The 23,193-nt window shown below is 36.5% G+C and overlaps 1 protein-coding gene across 1 annotated transcript in view; it reads right to left on the bottom strand.

The window, feature by feature from the left end:
* vav3b (vav 3 guanine nucleotide exchange factor b) overlaps nt 1-23,193 on the bottom strand; it is a 32,723-nt gene that overhangs the window by 6,062 nt on the left and 3,468 nt on the right. The window contains exons 3-26 of the mRNA XM_079452759.1: nt 21,031-21,089; nt 20,867-20,932; nt 19,097-19,199; nt 18,836-18,928; nt 18,641-18,709; nt 18,410-18,513; nt 18,124-18,223; nt 17,943-18,038; nt 14,436-14,504; nt 13,056-13,142; nt 12,827-12,912; nt 12,618-12,750; nt 10,513-10,622; nt 9,759-9,860; nt 9,181-9,278; nt 9,064-9,086; nt 8,934-8,954; nt 8,488-8,521; nt 5,505-5,635; nt 3,712-3,777; nt 2,436-2,470; nt 2,217-2,333; nt 1,755-1,842; nt 1,005-1,119 (exon numbers count right to left, since the gene is read on the bottom strand). Of these exons, the coding sequence (XP_079308885.1) occupies nt 1,005-1,119; nt 1,755-1,842; nt 2,217-2,333; nt 2,436-2,470; nt 3,712-3,777; nt 5,505-5,635; nt 8,488-8,521; nt 8,934-8,954; nt 9,064-9,086; nt 9,181-9,278; nt 9,759-9,860; nt 10,513-10,622; nt 12,618-12,750; nt 12,827-12,912; nt 13,056-13,142; nt 14,436-14,504; nt 17,943-18,038; nt 18,124-18,223; nt 18,410-18,513; nt 18,641-18,709; nt 18,836-18,928; nt 19,097-19,199; nt 20,867-20,932; nt 21,031-21,089 (2,005 nt within the window). The remainder of the gene's footprint in view (nt 1-1,004; nt 1,120-1,754; nt 1,843-2,216; nt 2,334-2,435; nt 2,471-3,711; nt 3,778-5,504; nt 5,636-8,487; nt 8,522-8,933; nt 8,955-9,063; nt 9,087-9,180; nt 9,279-9,758; nt 9,861-10,512; nt 10,623-12,617; nt 12,751-12,826; nt 12,913-13,055; nt 13,143-14,435; nt 14,505-17,942; nt 18,039-18,123; nt 18,224-18,409; nt 18,514-18,640; nt 18,710-18,835; nt 18,929-19,096; nt 19,200-20,866; nt 20,933-21,030; nt 21,090-23,193) is intronic.

Raw genomic sequence — 23,193 nt, 5'->3', positions numbered from 1 at the left:
TCATTGCACAAATGCTCAATATTTATTTTTCAGATTGTGTGAATTATGTGCACTTTAATATTTTCTTTCTAAATTTGATTTACAGTGCAATATGACAAAAGCCCTTTCCTCACATCCACCTAATCAACCCCTCTGCCCCCAAAAAATATCGCTTCGGTCCCACAGTTTGGGAAACCTTGAAATATGCAATTACTACTGGCAATTCCTTATTCTAATCGGCCATAAAATCAAATATAATTTCCTTATCGTCACTGTACATCTGTGGCTGTTTTTCAGGAAAAATGAACTTTTTATATGACTTGACCAGCACCTTTTAATACTTTATATTGGTAAGATATTTGCAAAACTCAGTGACAAAGGATCACTAATAATAATAATGATTTATGACATAAAATAAAAATCACAAAGTATGGAGATACAAAGTTTCAGAAGGACAGCAGTGATATGCATTTTACTAAACTAAATATGCAGCTTTAAATCCGTACAGTGTAATCCGTACTGTACACTCAAAAAAAAGGTCCTTTATGATGCCATGGAAGAAACGTTTTTGTTTAAATGGTTCCATAAAGTCCAGTCGCAATTTGTGACTTAACTAAAACAGATATTAAGCAATGACAAAGCAACAGACTAAACAGTGTCTGAAGGGGAAACTTCAAAATCGCTGTTTATTATAACACATACTGTACAAGTTCTTAGAAAACAGCCTAAGGATATTTTTTCCAGCGCATTAGATCGCAAGCTATTTTGTAAAGTGGTGGTAACGCAATTAGCAATGGCCAAAATGTGGTGTAGGCATGTCTGCACAGTAAATGACCCCTATGTGCACACCAACAGGCACCATGCCTAGTGTTTGACGTTATGTTAAATCAAAAGGCTCAGCAGAGGTGTTAGGAGAGCCTCAACACCCACAAACACAAAGTGAAAAGCCAACTTTGTCTCCTTCCTCGAAAAGAGACAGTAATGTAGCAAAGAGGCTAAAGACAAAATGAGCGTATGGCACTTACCAGGAGCTCTGAAAATGAGTCCTCTAGTCAGCTCTTTGTAGGGCACCTGAAGAGTAGTATCCAGTGTACGGAAACCCTCTTTTAGTGAGTTCTGTTTGTAATATTCCACCAACCCCTGTATAGAATCACAACCCAAGATTACAAACTTATTTCATTCTAGTCAACAGAGATCACTGAAAAAAAAACATTAATATCTGAATTTATTATACGTTTTGCAAACACACCAGAACTTGCATAGGTACCATCATATCACCATCGGTTTTTTGGCATCTTTTAGTAGCATGGTTTTAGCTTAACATAGCTTAATTTGTTTTGCTGACCAATTCAAGTGCTCAGATGAACTTAATACACATTACATATTTAATCGCTAAATCCTTCATACTTTTTGATGGTACATGCATATGGTAATCCTTTATTACCATGACATATATCAAAGTACATGGTATTACCATAACTGTTACATTGTAAAGATTCTAACGAGTGGGAAAAAAATGAATCAATGTTGTATGAGTATTGATGATTAATGGCTGGAATCACCTTGTCAGGCCTTTATGATCAACACATTAAGTATGCAAATGATATACAGAAATATGCAAAGCAGCAAAGTTCTGATTCTCTGTAAAAAGCAGGTCTCTGCAGCACAGTTAGTGACACTGAATTATAGCACCCTAAATATGTATTATACATTTAGGACAAATGAAACAGATGAAGATGAAACCAAGTGCTGCAGTGCAACTAAAACCTACTTACTAACACAGTCTTGAACATCCTGCTCTCAGCAATGTAGAAACAACATTCCTTGGTGAGGATCTTAATGTGCTTCACATTGTTGTTGTACCTGCAGATTGAGACAGAATGATTCTAACCTTCCTGCTCTGAGGATCAAAAATACCATATAAAGATTACAGACACCTTCAGGTTCAGGTGTAAAACATGCATGTATACAATGTAAAAGTGTATGTAAATAAAGCCTGAATCACACATATCATGTGGTGTGAAGATAACTCATGACCTTGTGCACGCTATAAATCGAAATGAATGCAAATTCCGGGATGCACTGCATTGAGATGCACGGTGGGTGATGCATGAAGAAAGCAGAGCTTTGCATGCAAAAGGACGCTCTAAGCATGCGAGGACGCCACAGCAATCCGTCACACTAATAAACACACACTTGCATGCACATTCATGAAGCCAGATTATAGCCAAACATACTTGATGCTGATAGCATATTCTCTGCTCTCCCGGCTCCTGTATCTAACCAGGTAGGTGCTGTTTCCTCTCCCCATGAGCTCGGCTTCAGCTTGGTGCCTCTCCATGGGTCCGGCAAACCTGCTCGCGCCAGGCCAGCATATGTGACGTCAAAACTGAATCAACAATGCTTACCACATGCAGTTCATGTTGCATACAGACACATGGATAGATGTGACTTACCAAGGTTGGGCTGAATATTTGACTGTCCTAGGAACCTGAAAATTAGGAATGTCTTACATTATGGTCTCTTCAGCACACACACATAACCGCTTAGCAATTATTGCCACATTATATATACAGTCGCAGAAAAAATATCAAGAGACCATTCCAAATTTTCATTATGGTTTATAGATGTATTGTGGCCATTTCAGTCCAGTGTCTATTAAATGTCAACAAAATCAAACCTCAGGAGTATCATCCAACAGCAATGTGAAAGACTGACAGCTTGACAAGACACATATAAACCGTGATAAAACCAAGGTTATCACTTAAAAAAATTGAACTTAAATACATTTACAAATGTTACTGTTGTCTGTGGATTTTAAGTATAAAAAGAAGGATTAAAGTCAGGACCTGAGTTAATATTATAAAGACTTTCCAGCAGGGACGCTGTACCCGAGGAGGTTGCTTTGATTTGGATCAGTATGTGAGTAACATTGTTTTTCTGTTTGTGAGAACCAAGATATGTTGTTGTAATATTAGCTTCAACGGAGCAGTTTTTATCGTCATTGTTTATCCCTTGTCTTATTTTACTCATTTGCATTATTATTTGCGTGGTCTAAGCTTTCATAAGGTTAAAGGTAGGCCAGGGTAGAGGCAGAGGAAACGCGCTTTGTAGAGCTATTTGTCCATTTAGGGCTACTGTATAAAATGGCGGCGCAACATGGCAATTCAATGTATGTAGATATAAATAGCTTATTCTAAGGTAATACAAACATAAGGGTTCATTACGTAAGGTCTTTCTAAAAATCGCACATTGCTCCTTTAAACTAAAATTACCATTTAACACAAGCCCATATCTATAAATAGTAAATTTCATAACTCAAAAGAAAATTGTGTGAATTTATTTAGCTGAAGTCATTTTTGGGAAAACATCGGTTTTCTACATAGAATCATCATACATAATGTAAAGAACATTCTTTGAAAATATAACCTTGATATCTTGAAATGCTAATGAAACTAGTAACTTTGTATTAGCACCTTTTGTATTATTGCTCCCGTATGACATATCGCTTATTGCTCCCTGAACTCTTTGTAAGTCGCTTTGGATAAAAGCGTCTGCAAAATGACTAAATGTAAATGAAATTAATGCTTTGATGCTTATTATCTCATATTTAGATTCTGATACTTAAGCCTGCTTTTCACATTTACTTACAAATATAGAGTGCATATGAACATATGCCTATAACTCGAGTATTAAAACGATCATACAAACCATTCTAATACACATACTTACACAAGGGCAGGGCTTAACCGCATCGCTCGGAAAGAAGCCGATCTCTTCTGTCGTCAGAACCTTGCCCTGCCAGGACGCATGGTTGTTAACTGCATTATATTTTCCTCTGGGTGATGCTCCCCTCCCCTTCCCTTTAATAAATCTAAGACAATTAGCTCACAACAAGCAGTGAATCTCATTTAAAGCCACACTTAATTACTGTTCAGACCCCACCCACGGTTACGCATCAGAATAAAAGCATTATCTAACGCTGAATAATCGCACAGCTTTCAGAGCTAGTGAATCATGGCACTCATTGAAAAATTAGCCATTGTTGGATATTGCTGCTCTGAGCACATTTGGATTTATTATGAATTACATTAGACCTGAATTCTGTAATGCAATACGCTGTATTGAGCAATCACAGACCGCATGCCAGTTTTAAGATAGGCTCATTTCTTGCATGGATTCAGCCCCAATTACCTGGATATTTTTGGATAAAAGCAAACAATTCCCCCCACCTGACTCCATATGAAACAACAGCTGGGAGGTCATAATACAGTGTGAATGTGGTGGAACCAGATGCCAAATTTGAGCAGCCTGTGATCGATTGGCTGAAGGTTTAACTGAAGGTGTGATGAGCTTGAATCTGCCTCTCCTCAAACAACTAAACGTAAGAAAAAAATCTTTCCTTTAAGATCAAGTATGAAATAAATTTCAGCAAAATGCATCTCAGCCACAAATTTGATTGGAACCCCAACGTTGTATTCATGATTTATTTGCCTTAATAATGTTTCACATGGCTTTGGAAAGCCCTTTATATTTGTTACGCTACCGATAAGCGTATGATAAAGATTAAACTTATTACCCCATTAGGGTAAACAGTTGGCAGCCTAAAGGATCAAATTAAATTACAGTGATCGATTGCACTGTTCTGGCAACAGGACAGAGATAATTGTCTTCCAGTAACATGGGAGATGGATGCTCAGTGTTCTGTAATTCCATTCTTCGGTGTCATGGGACCCTGAAGATTTACTAGCCTTATTAGGAGTTAAGTGTCGTTTCACACAAGATAAAATAAAGAAGTGATGTATCATTCAACACGCATTATCATTCAACGGCAGCGCTCCTCGGTCCCCTCCGTGACCTGCCCGTCGCATGAAGAACCACGGCTGACACTGCCTGTCGCAGTCTGTTGGCTTAGTGAATCTCTTGGCATCCATTTCCGAGCTGTACATTTTTTTGCTACCTCTGTGTGTGCTATCAGGCAGAATAGCCCAGCATAAAGCATGGGAAATCTCGCTAAGTGTCAATTCCCTGCTGAGCTGTTTGAGGTGCGTTGGCCAGATTGGAGCGACACTAGGAAGAAGATGAGGTTTTAGTGCCATCATAAACCAATGAGAAAAAGACCCGGCACGGGCATAAATAAATAAAACAGGAACAATCTGTGACAATAAGCTGGAGACAAAACGGTTACGCCCAAGCGTTTGACTAGGAGAAAACTATGTTCACTCATTTGAAAACCTGCTTTTTAATTTGGCATTATGTATGCTGTTTATAAACCGAGTTAAAAATGTGTGCACAAATCTTGCATATTAGCTTTAAGCTAAGTATTAAAACACGGACATATATAATCACGTCACATGACCGTGGGTCAACTTACCAGTAAAATTAATGAACAGTGTATTAATATGCCTGTTAGTGCTAAAATAGCTGGCTACATGCAATGAGATAATAACACCAACAGCCCAATTGCAACAGTATACAAACTGGTCATTAAGGTGTTAAGAACATGCTCATGTGTTTAGTCAGACCTGCCACCAGGAACTGTGTGGATCGGCACAGACGACCTCTATGACATCACCCATCTGAACATTCAGAGGCGGACCACCATGAGGACCAGGGATGCCGAAATAGTCTCTGATGACCAGCATTTTAGGCAACCCTGTAAAAACATGAAATACACACAAAGAACAGAGCATTAAATTTAGCAAAGATGTAAACAACAATTTAACATTTTTAAACAATATAAATTGACTATATTATGTTTCTGGTCTTTCTGAAATAAAAAGGTTTTTCTTCGTATTTTGTCTTTGATTATTACATCCCCCTTTATTTTATTGTATTTTTAACCACCTACAACCTGTTTTTTCTTTAATATGCTGATACACATACTTTCAATTCATCAGAATACAGTATAGAATGGGTTGCCAACATATTTCTAAATACACAAGAAAAGTTTTTTTCAGATGTTTGTCCTCAAGTTGTGTCAAAAACTGACAAAAGAGCGATTAGGGGAAATCTCTCTACACATCTCTCCCCAAAGAAACACAAAACAGAAAAAAGCTCCTAAACCAGCACCCGATGCAAATAAATAACTCCAGCAATTAAACTGCAGGTCTCAAACTACACATACAATTGTTTACCCATATTCTTATGATACACTTAATAAGGAAATATTCTCAAAGCGGCCCCTTCATTAACAGCTTATGAAAATTAATTTCCCATCAAAATAACACACCCTCTGACTCTCCTCCAGCACTGCACTGTGCTGAAACTCTCTGGGTGGCTTTTAGCTTTGGTTTTATTTATAATTCCAACTCTTCAAATCAATGCAGGTTTACAGTTTTCTGGACAAAATAAAGTGATGCATCGCAGCCCATCCATTAAATCACAGTCAGTCACACCAGTCAACCAATGAATGAGACGTCAGATCTTGTGAAGCTGTTTCATACTCTAAAGCCTCTGTTTATGACTCTTGGTAAGGCTCTAGAACAGAATAAATGTATCCTGAAGCAACACACTAATGTTGGGGGTTTCTTCTAGCATTAAACGACTTCTTAGGATCTAGTCCATAAACGTGTTGTTTTTTTATACGACCAGGTGCCCAGATCTTAAAGTGGACCATAAAATCAGTTGTTTTATATGTGTTGGAGAGGTTTATGGCGGTCTGCTGGCCTGAACAGAGTTCCTTGGATACTAAGGCAAAGATCTTAATTATCAGTACTGAGAATTCACATACACATAAGAAAAATATGATTTTACTATTATTAGGCGTATTCACATAATTACAGTTAAATTCATTAGAAAAGCTTCTTAGAATTAAAGAATTTAGAATACATTTAGCCAAAAAAGTTATTGTGGTTTTGATTATATAATACAAATATTAAAGTAAATATTAAAATATACAATACATTTTTGTCTGTTGACCAGGAATCAAACCCATGACCATTGACCTGCTGATGCAATACTCGGCCAATTGAGCTATAGAACACATTTCTCTTTCCACGTTTTTATAAAACAATCATAGCCTTTCCAGCATCAACTGCATGTGAATGTGTCTACAGCACATCAGGTTTGTTATTTACTCCCAGAAGAGCACAACCAAACTGCACCAATTTTTGAAATCAGCACCTGTTTAAGCTGAGCACGAACTTTCCACATCCTGCAAATAAAATCATGTGGCAATGATTTTCCACGAAAATGAGAAGCTCCCCCTGACTGTTTACAGCTTTCAGAATGACAAATCTCATGTATTTTTTTTATTGTGTTTTTACAGCTGCTTTGATTCAAATAGTAAAAAGCGCTACACGATTTAAGTTGTCTTGACTTGACACTATGCACTGAAACGAACTAGTGTATGAAGGGTCAAAGATCTTCTCAAATGAAACACTTAGCAGGTTTTCACTAACCGGAAGAGCAAAGTCAATAAAAATCAGTTTGTACAGTGCAGTGTCTGTGTTATATATTTCGCCCAATATGACCTCATTCACATTACTATTATATTTTTTACTTTTTTGTATTACTTATATGTCTTAACAGGAGTACAGAGAAACAGGGCCGTAAAGGGTGAGAAAGAAAGGAATTTAAAGCGAAAAAAGCCAGGCAAACCCTGCATCCCTTACAGGGGCACCACTGCCTTAACATGCTGAAACACACACTTGCACATTTACTCGAAGTGATTCTGTCATCATTGACTCACCGTAGAGTTGTTCCAGATGTGTATAGATTTTTTTGTTCTGATGAACACAGAGAAAGATATTTGGAATAATGATTTTAACCAAACAGATCTCAATACTCATTGACTCCCGTTAAATGACTCTATCATTTATTTTGTTCGGTTGAACACAAAAGAGGATATTTTGAAGAATGTAGGACAGCAAACAGTTCTGGGGCACTTTTGACTTGTTTTTTTCCTACTGTGGTGGTCAATGGGTATTTTTTGGTTATAAGAATTATTCCAAATATCTTTCTTTCTCTGTGTTCGGTACAAAGAAATGTATAAACATTTGGAACTCGAAGTTGAGTAAATGATGACAGATTTTGCTTTTTGGGTGAAGTTTCCCTTTAAAGCTTCTTTGTTAAACGATATATTTTAATTTCCTTTTAATTTCCTTTTCCCAAAACTTATCACTTAGCAGATTAAAAACATTTAGTAACTCTTCAATAGGTGAGTAATTTCAATAGGTGAGAAGGAAATATGTAACAATATTAAATATTGATGTATTTGATTATGAAATGGTGCAAGAGAAAACCTTTTCTCATCATTATTCAGAAGGCATGGTCACTGTGCATTATCACCTGGGGTGGCCACATAAATCTCTGTGTCATTCACAATCATTCACAGAATCACACACATACAGGTCACACAATTGTTCATCTGGCAACCAGATGAAGCTTGTCCTACAAGTGGTAACTAGGCTGATATTCGGGAACAAATTATTGTGTTTAGATACAGTAAACTGTATATGATTGACAATCATACTACATAGAACAAATAGTAGGATGCTTGCTTACCCTGGTCTTCCTGTTGCCTAGGTATAATATGTTTCTATGAAATAAGGAGAGAAAATATCATTCAATTCAATCAATATTTCTGTGTTCATTTATACACTGGCACAAACAATTCCTATATAGCAAAGCTCTTCAAATTTGTTATAGAGTTAAAGTCCAACTTCTTAGTCTGGCCAAGGTGGCAAAAGAGAGCTGTATTGCATAATAGTAATGCATTCTGTCAAGAATATACAATACTATATACATAGTATATTGTTGTATTGACATACATTATTATAATACTCACAATAACCAAAGTAAGTTGCATTTTCATTTTAGTTAATGAATATTGAAAGAAAATTACACAATTCCACAGGTTAACAAAGTAAAATTGTGTTTTAATAACTCATTTTGTCTGTAAATGTTTGTTTAAAATGACAACAGAATATGTATTTAAACAAAAGGTGTACCATTTTAGGATCACATGGTACCTACAGTATATAAAGGAAAAATGAATTAGATTTTATTTTCTACATTTACAATGTAAATTCGTATTTACGTAGATTTAGCTACATATACAGTTTTAATTTTTCATCTTACCTGAGGCTTTGGAACAACAGCACCTTAATTATAGAAATAGAAAACGTAAGAATGAAAATACTACAAAAAATGTATTTCAATGTAGTCAAATAAAAAGTGTAAATCTTTTTCATTGACCTTCACATGCCCTTCCACAGACTCCTAGTCTGCCCAGGCAACCTTTATGAGCCCCTATACCACACTTTGGGCACAAGTATCCCTGGTTAAAAATTCCCCTAAAAAGCAGGAGCAGAGAATGTTTGACAGGGGTTATCTGACTGACACATTAATATTAAAGACCCCATAATATTTAGTCCATATCAGTTGGATTGCAAACCATGTTAATGGCTGTGATGTCACTGGCTATTTCAACATGTAGAATGTGCCCGTCAGTATGTAATATTTGAACAAAAAATGTCAACACGTGAAACAGAACTGCAATTGACAAATATTTTTTTTTTAAAGGGAACGTTTAAAGTCACATCAGGGGAAATGTATACAGATTTGGAACAACGTCAGGGTGAGTAAATGATGATTTAGATTTTTACTCACTATTGAGTTTTATTTTTTTTGGGTGAACTGTCCCTTTAACACCACAATATTTGATTCATTTGTTGATATAGCTGTCTTTACTGTGAAATTGTGTACTGCATTTCCAACTGTTATTTTCTAACACCGCAATCAACAGAGTTCTCAGAAGCGCAATGACAGCTCACCTGAGGAGCATATGACAGGAGCTGCAGGTGGTGGCCCTCTCAAAGGTGTGCATTTTAAACCGATGTGAGTTAAAGGTGGCATTCTCGGGACGAATATTGGATCTGCAGCAGAATATGAAAATATAATAGCATGAGCTCAGACATACTAAATGTGTGCATTAAAATGCCTGTTTAAAAGAACATTGTGAACGGTAGCTGAGTGTTAGGTGAATGTTGTGGCCCGTCAGGACCAAATCACACCTTCAGATTCTGGGCACGAATCAGAGCAGCGGGGAAGCTCTTTACCCGAATGACTCTAAGATTGATTCCTGCATCAAGTGAGCCATGTGCACGCGGCAGGTGTAATTTGTTGTTGGAACGCACCCTACAGATCATCACGGTCAACCACACGTATGGATGCACATTTTTTAAGGGTGACATTAAAATCAAGCAGGTGAGGAAACATATGATTACCTCATTTCAGCTTGAGAGATAGAACCTTCCTTTTAATCTCCAGTTCACGACTCCACATACGTTCTATTTTAATTCTCCATTGCACATTCATCATTGGATGACTATAGCCACATTTTTTGGAGGATTATTTAATCCAAAGTATTCATTATATCAAAAAGTTATCTTGTTAACACGTTATCCATTGGAGTTGCATAAAACCAACCAATGGAAACAGCTTGTCAGATCAGTCAGTTTTGCGGGCATTAGCATCACACGGTCAATGAACGGACTCAATCAATGAGGGGGTCAATGAGGAACTCACATGGCCATCTCAAACTGGTCCAGCCATTTCTTCTTCAGCTCACTGGTTTTAAACAGGAACTCAAAGCCAATCTGTCCCTGCTCGTGGGTGAGGAAGAACCCGTAGCACCACTGCCAAAAACAATAACACAAAACATACAAATGTCTTAAAATACAAACGAGATAAATTATATATATGAAGATCTAACTTTTAGTTATGTTCAGATATGCATATGTACGGCAAGTTGTACTGAATAGGAATTATAGCTGTTGCTTTGGAATATTAACAGGTTGTGCTGTTTGGTATAAAGCTCTGAATGGGAGACAGCAGTGAGGGTGGTGGGTAAGGGAATTGGAGGCTCATTTTATATTACCCAGTAATAGTCAGCCAGGGGCAACCTTGAGGGATTGGATACATTCGTCACCAACTATTACCATTCAGTATGTGTGTGAAAATCAGAACTGTATGTGTGTAAGTCTGTGCAGCATTTGTACATGTTACTAAAGGATACTGGATGCCGTCCTGTCAGATTAAGTATTTTGGAAACACTTTGGAGTAACCTTTAATAACAAATATCATAAATGGGTCTACGGATAATTTACTTTCATGTCTGAATATATATTTGACATGGTTTCAAATATTTCTTTATCCTCAATAAAGACCTTTAACAGATGATTTGTTTTACAAAGCGCAAAAAGTATCTTATTATAAAGTGTTGTCATCTTTTTAATGATGTTAATGTACCTATTATATGTGTGTATCTGTTTTGGTAGTTGTGCATAGGGCTTGTCAATGAGGTGAATAAATAAGATCCATCAGTGTTGTAAATGTGTGTATATGTCCTGAAAGGGGGCAGAAAGGCACTTCAAACAGAAAAGCCAGCAGGGCTTTGCCTGCCCAAGGTCTCCTCGAGACAGATTTCACTAGACCATCTGTTCAGAAAAAAGCCTTCCTTTTGGTGAAAGGCATAAAAGAGAAAAAAATATCAAAAGTTTAAAGATACATCCACATTATTTTTACATCTATATCTACATAGCTAAGCTCAAAAAGGACATCCAAAGGTAACCTGAGGTTGCGCTTTCTCCCTATGCCAATAATTGAAAAAAAAAGTTTTGCATACATACAGTGCATATGTGTATGATATACCAGTTATCCTCTATGTGGTATATATAGTTTATACAATATACTGTATATATTGTGGTTAATACAGTTGGAACGCCTGTTTGGATTCCTTGTCGGGGTTCAATAGAGAATGTTTGTATTTTGTTTTAAATTGCTTATATTTCATTTTCTGAAAGTGTTTTTACGGCTTCTGAAGCACATTACTAAATGAAAAAAGGTATGTAAACAAAACAATAGCAATTTACACAAAATGTGTAATTACACTAAATTTACACAAATTACACAATTTTCAGAGGTTTACACCCCGCCTGACTTTAAATGAATTGTGTTGCCTTCATGAGTATCACTGAATGTTTCTATCAATGGTAATAGTTGGGTATGAGTTTCTTGATTTTCCTCAATATAAACAGATGAATCTCAACATCATAAAGCTACAGCTGGACATGAGCCACATATAGAGAAATGCTGAAAAAGCAAAGATTCTGGAGGACCTGGATCATTTTTCTGAAGATCGTTGGACAATTTAACCACTCAGGACAAACAAGAAACCCTTCAACAACTATGACAAAACATAAAACCTGCCATTGATTGAACATCATACAGTATTAATAATCAGGGGGATGTAAACTTTTGACCTGGGCTATTTTTAGAAATTCTATTCTTTGGTGTGAACTTTATGTTAACATTTTATTCATCCATATTTTTAAAAATTCCTCATATTTATCCCAACCTTTCAGCATTTACGAATAAACTTTTGACTTCAAGTATATCTATGTTTTATCCTGCTCAACACATTCTGAGCAGTGTTCCTAGTGGCAAATCCAAACCCTATACCACAGGAAAGCCCTTGGTATCAGTACTGGCGTAATTTCCATTGTCTTGTACACTTGAGCCATAATAGTCCAATCTTGTTAAAACCTTTAAAATTAGACAATAATCATGAAGATATGATTTTCTGGTATAATTGTCCAAGGAACAGTTTTGTTACTATATTTTTCACTGACCTTTCTGCATTCCTTAACACTGGTGGGGTTATCTGTAATCTTGAAATGGTTGAGGTCGATCACTACCTTCATCTCATAGATGTCCCCGCGCCGTTTACAGACAATTACAGCCACATCGAACAAAAAAATATGCCTGCAGCATTGACACATATCATGAAGACACTAAAACCACAGTGAACTCCAGTGAACTTTATTGTATTAAGGTTCACCTGTCCTGTCTCCGCTTTTCCACATTTGACACCAAACGAACTTCACCATCACCCTTCGGTCTTCCATAAGAAAGCAATGACGTATTCTGTAAAGAGAGGTTCATGGAAATACACTATAGTGGTCAGGTTGTTGGATGTGTGCTATAGAAGAAACTATTGTAAACGTGTGTTGTATTTTTTGGTTAAAAACTGTGAACAGTGATCGTGTTTATTCTTATGAAGAACTTACCAAATTCTCTATTGATCTTTGATACTGATCAATCTCCCTTAGAGTCTCAACGTCTCTTTTAACTTCATTTACATACTGGGCTAGATCCTGAGGAATGAAGAAAACATCGTCATGAACATTTCCATCCTCTAATACCAATACAAGCAGTGGACATACAGTAGGGATGTCTGTGTAGCTTTTAAACCGAGAAGCAAAGGAAAATTATAATTCTAAATAAATCTAAAACGAAGATTATTACGGAAGATTATTTGTATTATTACAAAGATTCTGTAATAGGTTGACCACCCAAGGGAATCTCAGAGAGCAACCACAAAAATAATTTTTATCTTGAATTCTGTACTTTTATATGAGAAAGTAAATTCTTACCATCTACAACATGCAGTGCAACATACTGTTTTTTACAGCATTTTCATAAGAGCTAGTGGTGAAGGATGAAATCAAAAGCTTTGTGTGATTTACGTTGCTCTAATAATGATTCATATTACCTCTGGTTTGCACTAAAATTAACTCTGCATACTGTATATCTTATGTAAATGATTACATCATTCTATAAATGACATAAACCAGCTTTGCACTTGCGACTGATCAAGGATGTTGTAAACTACCATCGATGACTATTCTTGCACCTGGAGAAACCCTGTGAATTGCTTTGTACAAAAGGTCATATTTCCTTGCATCCATTAATACAATGAAGAAAATGTTCAAATCATGCTGAGATAATGGAACATTGGTATCATTAAAGCAAAAAGAGGACATCACATATGTATATACGTATATTCAAACCGATGACATGAAATATATCCATGATTTCTCTCTCCAAAGACCATTGTTTCATTTAATCAGCAAACATCTTCACACACTGAGAGAGCCCTTTCCAAAGACCCCACTGGGATGTGGTGAATCTCATCTGATTTACATTTTAAAAGGAAGCCTCTGATGAAAACACTCCCTTATGATTCAAAATGAAACGCACCATTTTCCAGGCAGGTAGACAGTCGCTGTCTGAGCAACTCTCACAGCTAACATCCAGCTAAACCAATCAACACTGAGATGATAATTCCAACAAATTGAATCATCGCAGGCCTCCGTTCCATTACCGCTTCTCACATAGCCATTAATCTACTTTCTAACTACACCGCCAGTGAGACTGAAATGAGTCTTTGACATCACTTCATGTTGAAACTCTATGACCTCATCAACATTAAAAACATGCAGGGATTGATCTATACAGAAAGATTTCACATAAAAGAGAAATCGAGCTCGGTGGAGAGTACTGGCTCTTGAACATTTCATAATAGTCTCATAAATGTGAAAATTGTTACTTTATGTAAGTTTATACGATAAAATACAGAAAATACCTGTATTTAAAATTATACTTACTCTCATGGCATCAAGGGCTAAACGGAGGTTGCTTTTTTCTGTGCTGTCGCTGGTATATTTGACCAATTCCTATATGAAAATTGATAAAAATATGTGTCGAGTCAGAACTGTGTTCAGGATCTGTTTTATATCATGGAATTTGAACACAACATGAAACCCCTGAAGAGTTTTTAGTAACACCTTGTCAAGGACTTAGGAAAGCTGTCAAATGTATCTGAGAGACCCAGTGAAGGAAAAGATCGACAAGACGCCAAGTTTCCAATACGCGTTCCAGGTTTAGGGATCAGTCCGTTTTGGGAAGAATGCTGGAAATTTTGATTGGAACCAGATTTGTTCTCTGAGATGAAGAAGAACTGAACAGAATCTTAGAGAATCCATGCTATAAAATAGCTAATTAACATCATCTGGTCTTTGGATTTGTGTGCAAACAAAGCACTGAACCATGCTGGGAGAGAAATGGTGCCGTTCCAAGTGTGAAATCTGTGCAGATCATCAGAAACATGCATTTGTTTTGACTTCTATCAAATGCTGCTGAAGAGAGACAAACAGCCCAATCAGAGCTAGTAAACAATGTGCTTGAAGGTTCAACACGCTGTAGATTTTCATTCTGACCTAGTTCAATGCTGTGACTCTGTGACTTTGATGTGTTCACCTTGGCTCATATACAATTCGAGACCGAAGTATGTGGATAACCCCCTTCAGATAATCTGGTTTCATTATTTGAGGAACATCCATTACTAACAGAGCCATGCAATCAAGTGCATAGCCACGCAATCTTTAAGGCAAACCAGAGCATGAAAGAGAGAGTTGCGTCAACACCGTTTAATCCAACGGGTCCGTTTTTTTCTAGCAACGGTGGATCATTCTGCCTTTTGTCAGTTTACGAACATTGCTAGCAACGCAACAGAGCTGCAGCAGAACAGACCACATGACATTAAATGTTTTAGTACACCTGGGTCAAATTAACAAAACGATCTAGTGTATCGTTCCTCATGAAATTTTAGAGGTTGTCAGATAACAGACTAAAGGGATACTCCACCCACAAATGCATATTCTGTAATCATTTACTCACCTCTCAATTTGTTCCAAAACTGTATACATTTCAAAAAAAGATATTTGGAAAAATGTAGCAGTTGACATTTCTGGGACATCATTGACTACCATGGAACTCAGTTTGAACACAAAATGAGATATATTGAAGAATGTAGGACACCCTTGATTGACAAATATTCCTACTATGGTAGTCAATGATGTCCCAGAAATGTCAGTTGCCAACATTCTTCCAAATATCTTTGTGAAAAATATATACAGGTTTGGAACAACTTGGGGGTGGGGGGGGGGAGTAATTCATGTATCCCTTGTAAAATAGTAATTTTTTAAAATAGAATTTTGTAAAAATCTCTTAATGCAGTTTCATCTATTGCTGTGTAATTTAAGATAAATGTTATTAAAGTGAGGGGATAATGTTTGATCCTTATTAATATACATTTAGAGGGCCTATTTAGGCAAAAACATATGGGCTTAAGAATTGAAAGTCATGAAGATGACATTAGTCAAATGTTTAAGTTAAACCAAACTGCTTTGAAAGTAATTTGAACTTAAATGATATTAAACTAAAATGTCGTTCTATTTCAGACACAAAGTCAAAGTCAGTGTAATATAATTTAAACTCAAATTACAAACTGATTTAATTTTAAAATGCAATTCAAATGTTGCCTTAAATGTTTAGGTTGAACTATTTTACAGTATTCTACATGAATCATGTGACGCTCATATGTCGGTGCACTCACCACGGGAATATTGCTGCCAAAAGGCTCGAGCACTTTGAACTTCCACCGTCACAACTCTCCCTCTCAAGAGCCCTGGGACTTATGTGAATTGCTTTGAACTTATTTTATGTACTATGCATTCAGCCATCTAGTGTATGAATTTTAGAAGGGTCGTGTCGTCCCAAATGCAAGACTTATTGCTTTTTTATTACCCAGAAGCATTTACTGTTTGGAGAAAATGTGTTTCTACTAGTTTTAATATGTGAAGCCCCGCCTCTATGAAGACAAAGCTGCAACCGTCATATAGCGCATTAAGTATCCTATATTTTGGCATGAATGCCTAGTGGACGACCTTACCTACTGTACTTCTGGAAATGTAGTGTAGGTTCATACTTTTAATTTTGTACTTTTGCAGAGTATGACTTTATTGAGATTACATGCCAGTTATTTACCCATCCTAAACATAAATTAGATTTCAGTGTCCATGAACAAAGACAAATAAATCCTGCCATTGACACGCAGTCGTAAATGTATTTCATTCTGGCAAAGGTGACCTTCACCTCTGCACACATCATGAGTTTTGACAGAGCAGCTAGAGAATTTAAGATTTTAAACTAACAATAGATGCATTATGGTCAGTACTAATGTTGCAGAGTTGCACATACAATGGCATCTCTATACAGACAGTGAGGAAGTGAACACATTGTTTGTGAACAGGTTGAACTGAGTGTCTCTGCCACCTGTCGCAGCTTTTGCTCGCATGCGTTTGTGTCAGGCCGGCAGGTGTGTTGCGACATACTTCTCAAACACTTGTCCAGTCACTTCTCTTCTCATCTGTCCTGTAGTGAAGGGCATTTTACCCTCATCAACCTTTAGTATGGGCTTTGCATAGTAACCATGTTGACTGGATTATATTTACCACAGATATAAATTACACCCCACATCAGTGACTTGGCTTAAGAAACAACCTATAGCATTTTTATGGATTAATGGTAAAAACATTTATAGAGGGAAATAAATAATTTCATGATATTGAAGGGATTTGAATTCATCATCATTTACTCTTGTCATTTTAAACCTGTATGGCATTCTTTCTTCTGAAGTACACCCAAAAAAATATTTGAAGAATGTTCAAAATATCTTCTTTTGTGTTCTGCATATCTGTCATATGAACAGTCCTTGTGTACAGACCTGTGTAATAATCATAACTGTATATATAAATTATGTAATAAATCATCATAATAAAACAGGCAAAGATTGCTGCAAGTATGAAGTTATTGCACTTATTTAATAACTCTCTTTTGTGTTTTGTAAGCATGAAATGTAAGAAACAATGATAATATTATTCTTTATCAACAAAAAGGGAAACTTTTTCTAAAGCATTGATGACAAGATGTGGACATTTTGCCCCGATCGATATTGTTCACAGAGTCACTGAAAACTAACTAGATGGCTCCTCCATGTGGTACTTTTAAAAAGGACAAGTGAGAAGCCTGTGTGTGTTATACAAGTCTGGGTACTTATAAGGGCCAAATCTTAAAAAATGTCCTCACAATTATATAAAAAGACAATTACAGACACATTTATATAGAAGTTCAAATATAATACTGTCAACAGGTTTTTTAAAGGGTTAGCCGTAAAGGTGGGTGTAGAAAATAGAACTAGCCTTGCACAAAAACAATAAAAGAGATGTCCTCTCTAATATCGTCTATGAATCTGTGTTTGTGTGTTACTGCACCTGGAGTAGTAGTGGGTATTTCAGCACTCGCTGCATGGGGACTACTAACAAGTCTCTCAAAGTGAATTTCCCATTGTTAGCTCTCTTTGAACATTCCTGCAAAACAAGGAAAAAAATCCTGATGAAATAAAATTAAAATGTTTAATATTCTACACATGACTAGTTGAGTATTTTTGTGTACCTCTAATTTTAGCCGAACACCGTCTTGTTGCTTACAGATGAAGTCTAAGTGTGAAATGGCTGTTTCTACATTACTGCAGTATTTTCCATAGAGAAGAAGCCTAGGATATACAAGGTCAATGTTAACAAAAAAGCGCATATTAGCAGTTAATATATTTTTTTATCATTTATAATTACGACCTTTTAAGGTCCATCTGTAAAATTCTAAACATATTCCCTTACAACCAGGACAGAATATGTAAATAAAATAGATACAGCACACATACAAATTCAAGCTGGTTTCATACTTGTCTTTGTAAACGATAAAGATATGATGGAGGTTTTCTGCATTCTTATTTTCAATTGAGTCTTGAATTTCAGCCATCAGGCATTTGTGAACTTTAACCAGGTCCTGTAAAGCAAGAGCATACATGTTCCAAAACATGAATAAAAAAAACAGGCCTGTTAAGATTTTCATACGCTGCTTTGAAGATAAGGAGTAGTTATTAATCCATCACACTGGATAGTTCTCTTCTTACTGGTATGTTGATAAAAACTTGATCCATTTCTGTTGCTGGGATAAATTTCATCAGTGGTATCATAAAGTACTGTTAAGACAGAACAAAAAATAAGCTCAGTGTGGAAAAGTTAAACAGCATATTGCTTAGCAACAGCCGAATATCTGTCTATCAGTCAAAGGGAAGTGCGGTGTGATGAAATGATGGGAATCTCACCTTCTCAATGGTCTCCAGAGTCTCTGTGTATTTGCCTTCTGTCTGTTTGATCTCAGAGAGACAGCAGCTTCTGATGTCCACCTCGGCCTGCTTCTGTCAACACAACTCACAGAACTAAGAGAAGACTACAGCTAGAAGCAGAGTTTGATTTCCAGAAAAGGTTTGAAAACACAGCCTATTAAAATTTTAAGACAGGTTGAAGACACAAGTTTTTCTGGAGAGTCTGTGTGTGAGCAGTATTTATTAATCTACTGTAAATACCATCTGAGACGCAGCTGCATCTGTCCTCATCAGATCTTCATAGACTTCTCCACCATCCACCTCTCCATACACAGTATCATAAATATCCTCCATCAGCTCTTCACTGTGCACGCAAATACATATAATTACATTACAATTTCACAATTGCTATGAAAACATATTGTAACATCAAATAGATCAACTTCTATAGATTTTGTAATTGAGGTCACAGAGCAATTCACAAACCACCCCATATACTGCATTGTTTACCAACACTAGAAAACATAACATCATGCATGTTTTCATTACATGTCAAAAGAGACCAGGGGCCGTTTCAGAAAGGAGGTTTAGTGAAAACTCTTGAGTATATTAACCCTGAAATGAGGGAAACGCTGGGTTTTCCGTTTCAAAATGTGAGGTATGTCAAACCCGAAAGAAACCGGGGTAACTCAAGCTCGTTTCTAAAGGAGAGGTAATTTATACTCAGACACAGTAACCATAGTAACTTACTCTGTGTGTCATGATCCTGCCTCTCCTTGTCTTGGTTTTCGAGTCTTGTGGCAGGATCATGTCAGTCCCATGTGTTTTGTGTGGAGAAAGAGCATTGTTTTGGTTTGTCACGCCATGCTCTCTCTCCGATGTCGCATCCTTTAGCCCCACCCCCTTGTTTCCCTGTTAGCGGCTCATTAGTGTAAGTCTTGTCACCAGCCCTGGTCCATCTTTACCTTAGTGTTTCATTCCCCTCACCTGCCTCGTGCAATCCTCCTGTTAGCTTTCCTTTAGTGTTTCATTCATGTCACCTGCCGCCACTCTCCCTGTGTCATCAGTCCTTGTTAGTGTTTCCCTTTTTCAAGCCCCAGTTTCCCTCTGTCTCTTGTTGGTTCAATGTGCACATTTACTGATCCTAGTCTGTCTTTTGCTACCCTGCCTTGTTTTGGATTACCCTGTTTCCTGGATGTATAGTTTATTTATTATTCTTATTACCTCGTTTGTTTTGTCCCCCTTGTGGGAAGTTTTAGTTTCCTTTGTGTCTTGTTTTTGTTCATGTTTTCCCCATCGAGGGTCTTTGTTTTTAATAAAGTTTTATTATGTAGCAAACTGCTGCCTGCGCTTGGGTTCTGTCCATACTTCATAACAAGATTTTAAACAATGTGCTTAAATGTCCAGTGTATTAAATTTAGTGGCATCTTACGGTGAGCTTGTGAATTGCAACCAACAGCTCACTCTGCCTCTCCCTTTCGAAGCACTATGGTGGCTGACCTACGTTTTTGATTCTTTGCGGAAACAGATAATGCATTTACGAAACCGGCTCTGAAGAACAGTTTGTCCATTTAGAGCTGCTGTGGAAACATGTCAAATTCCATGTAAGGGTTTATGCAGATAGAAATAAAAATAAAAAAATCTAATTAAAAGCTCATTTTAAGGTAATACATTTTTTTATATAGTTATGTTTTTATATATATAGCTTTTAGTGGATGCAACTCAAAGTTAGTGAAGGCCCCTAGATTTTGCAGCTAATGGTTGACTGAATTACTATATATAAGTTTATTGATATTTATGCAATGTAAATTTATATTTCCAAAGAAGCTTCCTCTGTAGCTTCCTGTTTTCAGACTCACAATTATGAATCAGCCATTTACTCTCTTCCCACGGGTCTTAAATAATACTGGAAATATGAAGTGTTTGTTTAAAGAGTTTACCAGAAACGACACGTGGGTGACAAAAACTACATGCGCTAATGAGATTAATTGGAATTCGTACCCATTGAGTTTTATTAAGCGTTAGACTTACTCAATGAGATCTGCTAAATGAATATATATGTCTTCATTTTCACTGCTTTCCTCTGTAGGAAATGCCCTGTGAATTTAGAAGAGAACTTTATTCAGCAAAGGAGATTTTTAGGATTTCTTTTGATTTATTAATGATTCATTTTTACATACAAAATTCAAACTCACCTAATCCCTGCCCGCTGTGCAAAAGGGGAATTTGAGAGTTTGGATAAGGTGTCGATGACCTGGAAGAAAATCATCCTGATTTGATCATAGGTATGAAATTCATCATGTCAATAAATACTCCATTTGTTTTTCATGAAGTGTCTGAAACAGTGTCTGAAACTCTGCACTGCACTGAGTTGCATTTAGGCCATATTCATTTTGAATATGAATATATGCTAAATATAACTGTTAAATTTAAAGTCAGAAGATGTCAAATGATCAAAAAAGCTAAACATTTGGTGCTAAACACTTTACAATTAAAGTATGTTAAAATTCTACATTTATTCCCTACATTTATTTCTTGATTTATAAAAAAATCAAGAAATAAGTAAACTTTTGTAAGTCTAAAAGCTGCAGTCTGAATGTTCACATATGAAAAAACAACGCCACTAGTGAGACACTGAATTCTCTGCAGAGGAAGTGGTCTTGCCATGCGAGTTCTTTTTTTAATACGTGTGGGTTTCACACTTTCAAAAAGTTTTAACTTTCACATTTATACTAATGCACAAACACAGAAATACACACACCTACATACTGATCACAGACTTGCAAGCATGAACACATGAACACACATACAAACACACAGATCTAGATAAGAGCATGTCATCTCTGGTTTCAGTCTCCGTCTCAGAACCCCTGTACAAAACAAAACCTGCTTCCTCACAAGTTATTTTTGTGAAGATATTTTTATATAGTTTCTTGCTTTTCCTCCAGTTTCTTTTCTCCGTTTGTGCATCTTAAACTGCAACTAAATTGTAGTGTTTGATTAATGCTAACAATTATCATTGCACTTGTGAATTTGTTAATAGACTACAGCCTTTGGGGCTATTTTTACCTAAGTATTTGCAGTTAACTGTGTGGTACATTGACTGCACAACAGACTTGTCCGGCATAACAGATCTATCTAAATCTAAATCTAGGGGGCCAAGTGAGGGAATTATTAGAATTACCTAAAATTCCTACCTTATCAGTTTAGCCTGCATTATAAAAATAAAAATATTTGTGCACAATTGCCATTCTGTTGTGAAACTACGCTTTGGTATTTGACTGCCTGTAAGATCTACAACAATCTTCAAGGTGAGATATATGTTAAGATGGATGTCTCTCTTTATTATCTATATTATCTTTACTCCTGTCTTTTCTTACCCTACTAATATTTATCAGAGTTTCCTGCACCTCTGTGGCTTACCCCATTCAGAGAGAAGTAAAAAAATAGCCCTGTTTGTAATGAGAGTGGTCTTCACCAGCCAAATAATGTGGTAGTGTACTAAATAGTCCATCAATTTCACATTTCAGATAAATACATACAACACTCTTACATCTACATTTACATTTATGGATTTGGCAGACGCTTTTATCCGACTTACATTGCATTATCCTATACATTTGTCTCTAAGTATGTGCAATCCCATGGGATCAAACCCACGACCTTGGCGTTGTAAGCGCCATGCTCTTACCACTGAGCTACAGGAAAACTGTACACTTAGCTTTAAACCTTATTTGAAAAAACCTGGGTTACAGTTTATGCTGGGTTGTTTTAAATTATTGTTTGTGTCAAATATAAACATTTTCGGGTTAAATTAAACAGAATGCTTGGTTTTGCCCCCTTTTGGCCCAAGGCTGGGTTGAAAATAGCCCTGGCTGCATTTTTTAGAGTGAAGATGTCAGAAAAGAAAGCAAAGAATTGACATATAATAAGAAGGTTAGTAAATTTTCGCTGTGTGGGAGGGTAAAGAAAAAACTCGCACAATCATTGATTTTATACGGCAGTGGTATCTGACTGTCACATGGAGTACTACCCTGGTAACCTAAAAATGAGAGACTGCCTGGAAGGCATGTAGTAAATCCATATCTTTCTTTTTTAAAACAGTGATTAAAACAAAAAACATGTTACTATAGCAAGTGATGTGCGGTTTTTACAGAAACTAGACATTTGGATGAAAGGTGAGAATTTGTGTGGTCATGATGATGACAAACAAACATGAGAAAAACATCAGTTTTTCGGCCTTAATGTTCTGCGTTAACTATATACGCGCCATGAGAAATCATTTTAAAAGCCAAACAAATCAGTTGTAACATTGCAATTATTAACATAAGCTCCTTCTTTGTGTGCATAAACTGTAT

Source organism: Barbatula barbatula, assembly GCF_947034865.1.
Source record: "Barbatula barbatula genome assembly, chromosome: 3".
NCBI lineage: Eukaryota > Metazoa > Chordata > Actinopteri > Cypriniformes > Nemacheilidae > Barbatula > Barbatula barbatula.
Note: the sequence above shows the minus strand (reverse complement) of the source record. Positions and strands in the feature narration are given on the sequence as shown.